Genomic DNA, 2,500 nt, shown 5'->3' on the forward strand with positions numbered 1-2,500 from the left:
CAGGCAGACAAACAGACGGACAGGCAGGCAGGCGGACGGACGGACGGACGGACGGACAGACAGACAGACAGGCAGACAGACGGAGATACCAACCTGTACTGACGTGTCTCCAGAGTGCTGGACGCTCTGAGTTTGGTGACCAGCACCCAGATGATAGTGGCCAGGAAAAACACGTTGCACTGTTCACACAGACATACAGACACACACAGATACAGACAAAGACACACATAGACACACAGACACACATACACGCACACACACACACACACACACATACACACACACACATGAAAATTTGATAATTCATAATCTTTGATAAAAGTCAAAATTAATACAATTCAGAAAAGGGACAAAAGGGAGAGTAAACAGGAAGGAAGGAAGGAAAGAAACACACACACACACACACACACACACACACACACACACACACACACACACACACACACACACACAAAACAACAACATAGCTTTAAAATCTTCACCACGAACAAACCTATTGGCAAAATGAAATGTCATTTCCCGGATTGAAGGCCTTCTTTGATTATCGCGCAGCATTCCCAGCATGCATTCCTGAACAGTTTCTGTCCTGAAGGACACCATTTTGCTTTTTGTGATGCAAGTTGTTTTTGGGTTTTTTTTCTAGAGAAGAGCAGGAAAGAATTAAACCAGATGCCTGACCGACACATAATGAAATCCACAGAGCGGTGGCCAGAACTTGAGAGACATTACCCTAGTTTCGTGTAAAGCATTATCAACAGGGAATGAAAATATTAATAATCGAACAAAATGAACAAATAATCGAATACTTCAAAATGTAATTAAATGGAAGATAGGAAGGGTTCAAGTTATTCAAATTAATGAAATAAGAAGAAAGACGGGCAAGAAGAAAAATGGTATTATTGCTCACGTAATATATTTGAACATTGTCGTAAATGGAAGGTATCTGTCAGGTCAGGTCCGTGAGTAGAGAGGGACTGTGGAAGATCATGGCCAAGTACGGATGCCCTCGGAAATTTATTTCCTTGGTCAGCCAATTCCATGAAGGCATGCAGGCTCGAGTCCAGGACAATGGTGAAACATCTGCTCCTTTTGCTGTCACAAATGGTGTCAAGCAAGGCTGCGTCCTGGCTCCAACGCTGTTCAGCCTCATGTTCTCTGCAATGCTTACTGATGCCTTCAGAGATGGCGATGTTGGAATCGGCCTAAAGTACCGAACAGATGGCAAGCTGTTTAACCTCAGAAGGCTTCAAGCAAAAACGAAGGTCATGACAGACATCATCAGAGACTTTTTGTTTGCTGATGATTGTGCCCTCAACGCTGGATCTGAAGCTGACATGCAACTCAGCGTCGACAAGTTTGCCACTGCCAGCAGGAACTTCGGCCTTACCATCAGCACGAGGAAAACTGAAGTTCTCCATCAGCCAGCCCCAGGGAAACCCTACGTTGAGCCCAACATCACAGTCAACGGTCAGAGACTCAGTGCGGTGGAGCGGTTCACATACCTTGGCAGCACACTGTCACGAAATGCGACCATCGACGATGAAGTGAACGTCAGGATTGCAAGAGCAAGCGCAACTTTTGGTAGACTCAATGCAAATGTCTGGAACAGAAGAGGCATTAGTCTTGAGACCAAGCTAAAGGTCTACAGAGCAGTAGTTCTCCCCACACTACTGTACGCCTGCGAAACTTGGACAGTGTACCAACGACATGCCAAGAAGCTGAACCACTTCCACACAACATGCCTCAGGAAGCTACTGAACATCAAGTGGCAAGACAAGACCCCAGACACAGAGGTGCTCGCAAAAGCCACCCTTCCCAGCATCTTCACCATCCTGATGCAGTCCCAGCTTCGCTGGGCTGGACACGTGGCGCGTATGCCAGACCATCGGCTGCCCAAAAGGCTCTTCTATGGCGAGCTGCAACAAGGGAAGAGATCACACGGAGGTCAGAAGAAGCGCTTCAGAGATACTCTGAAAGTCTCTCTGAAAGCGTTTGATATCAACCCTGACTCCTGGGAGGAATCTGCAGTGGACCGTGACAAATGGCGCGCTGCTGTGCACAAAGGCGCCAGGTTGTGCGAGGCCAACAGGACTGCTGCAGCTGTTCAGAAGAGGCAGGCCAGAAAGTCACGGGCAAACAAGCTCCCTGACAATGATATGCCTGTCTTTGTCTGCCCCAACTGTCAGCGAACATTTCGTGCGCAGATTGGACTATTCAGCCATCTGCGCACTCACAGATAGATTCATGAGCATCCTTCCCCCCACCCCACCACCACCCTCCCCCCATCCCCCATCCCCCATCTGGATGACAACGATGGTCATCATCGATCTCGATGGACACACCACCAAATGGAAGGTACAATGAAATCGTCTTCTTCTTCTTCACTTTCTGATTATCATGATCATGTTTCATTCACTCATTCATTCATTAATTCATTCATTTATTCATTCATTCATTCGTTCCCCCCTCACCCACCCACCCCCTCTCTCTCCTTTTCTTT

At 47.3% G+C, this 2,500-nt stretch overlaps 1 protein-coding gene across 1 annotated transcript in view; it reads right to left on the minus strand.

The window, feature by feature from the left end:
• LOC143293949 (corticotropin-releasing factor receptor 2-like) overlaps positions 1–2,500 on the minus strand; it is a 92,568-nt gene that overhangs the window by 14,844 nt on the left and 75,224 nt on the right. Inside the window, exon 9 of the mRNA XM_076605345.1 lies at positions 94–179. Within this exon, the coding sequence (XP_076461460.1) occupies positions 94–179 (86 nt within the window). The remainder of the gene's footprint in view (positions 1–93; positions 180–2,500) is intronic.

This window comes from Babylonia areolata, chromosome 19, assembly GCF_041734735.1.
Source record: "Babylonia areolata isolate BAREFJ2019XMU chromosome 19, ASM4173473v1, whole genome shotgun sequence".
Taxonomy (NCBI): domain Eukaryota; kingdom Metazoa; phylum Mollusca; class Gastropoda; order Neogastropoda; family Buccinidae; genus Babylonia; species Babylonia areolata.